The sequence below is a fragment of the Penaeus monodon genome, chromosome 15 (genome assembly GCF_015228065.2).
Source record: "Penaeus monodon isolate SGIC_2016 chromosome 15, NSTDA_Pmon_1, whole genome shotgun sequence".
NCBI lineage: Eukaryota > Metazoa > Arthropoda > Malacostraca > Decapoda > Penaeidae > Penaeus > Penaeus monodon.
This window is the reverse complement of record NC_051400.1, coordinates 46593845-46594303: the sequence shown is the minus strand read 5'-3', so window position 1 is coordinate 46594303 and position 459 is coordinate 46593845. Positions and strand designations below refer to the sequence as shown.

Genomic DNA, 459 nt, shown 5'->3' with positions numbered 1-459 from the left:
ATCTGAGGATGATTCAGAATTCACCATGATTTATTCAATTTAATTTTACTAAGAATCACTGTGGTTGAGAAACACACTTGTCACTTGAAATTTGTAGCTATCATGTCTCTTGAATGTATAATATATAGAGAAAAAAAACTGTGTCACCAAATGCAGGCTCGTGCATAAAACAAATTGACTTTAAAAAGGAATATCAAACCTTTAAAAGATTTTTTCCAATGCCTGACATCCTCATTTTCTTTGGCAGTCTGCGGTACTTCTCCATCAGACTAGCTTGTAGTTCATATAATAACAGGCCACGAAGTCTGCTTTTCCCTGCAAATAGATAAAGCATTGGTTATCTGAAATCTACATGAATATTTCAGAAACACCTCTACATCCAAAAAAAAAAATATTGCTGCATATTACCAAAGTGCACCAAATGTCAACATACTACCAATGAAATAGAAAAAACAATCC

The 459-nt window shown here is 33.1% G+C and overlaps 1 protein-coding gene across 1 annotated transcript in view; it reads right to left on the bottom strand.

Annotated features, from left to right (window-relative positions):
• The window catches only part of LOC119582052 (SET domain-containing protein SmydA-8-like), a gene marked incomplete in the record, with an annotated part of 9660 nt that overhangs the window by 406 nt on the left and 8795 nt on the right, over nt 1-459 (bottom strand). The window contains 1 exon segment of the mRNA XM_037930294.1: nt 200-315. Coding sequence (XP_037786222.1) covers nt 200-315 — 116 coding nt within the window.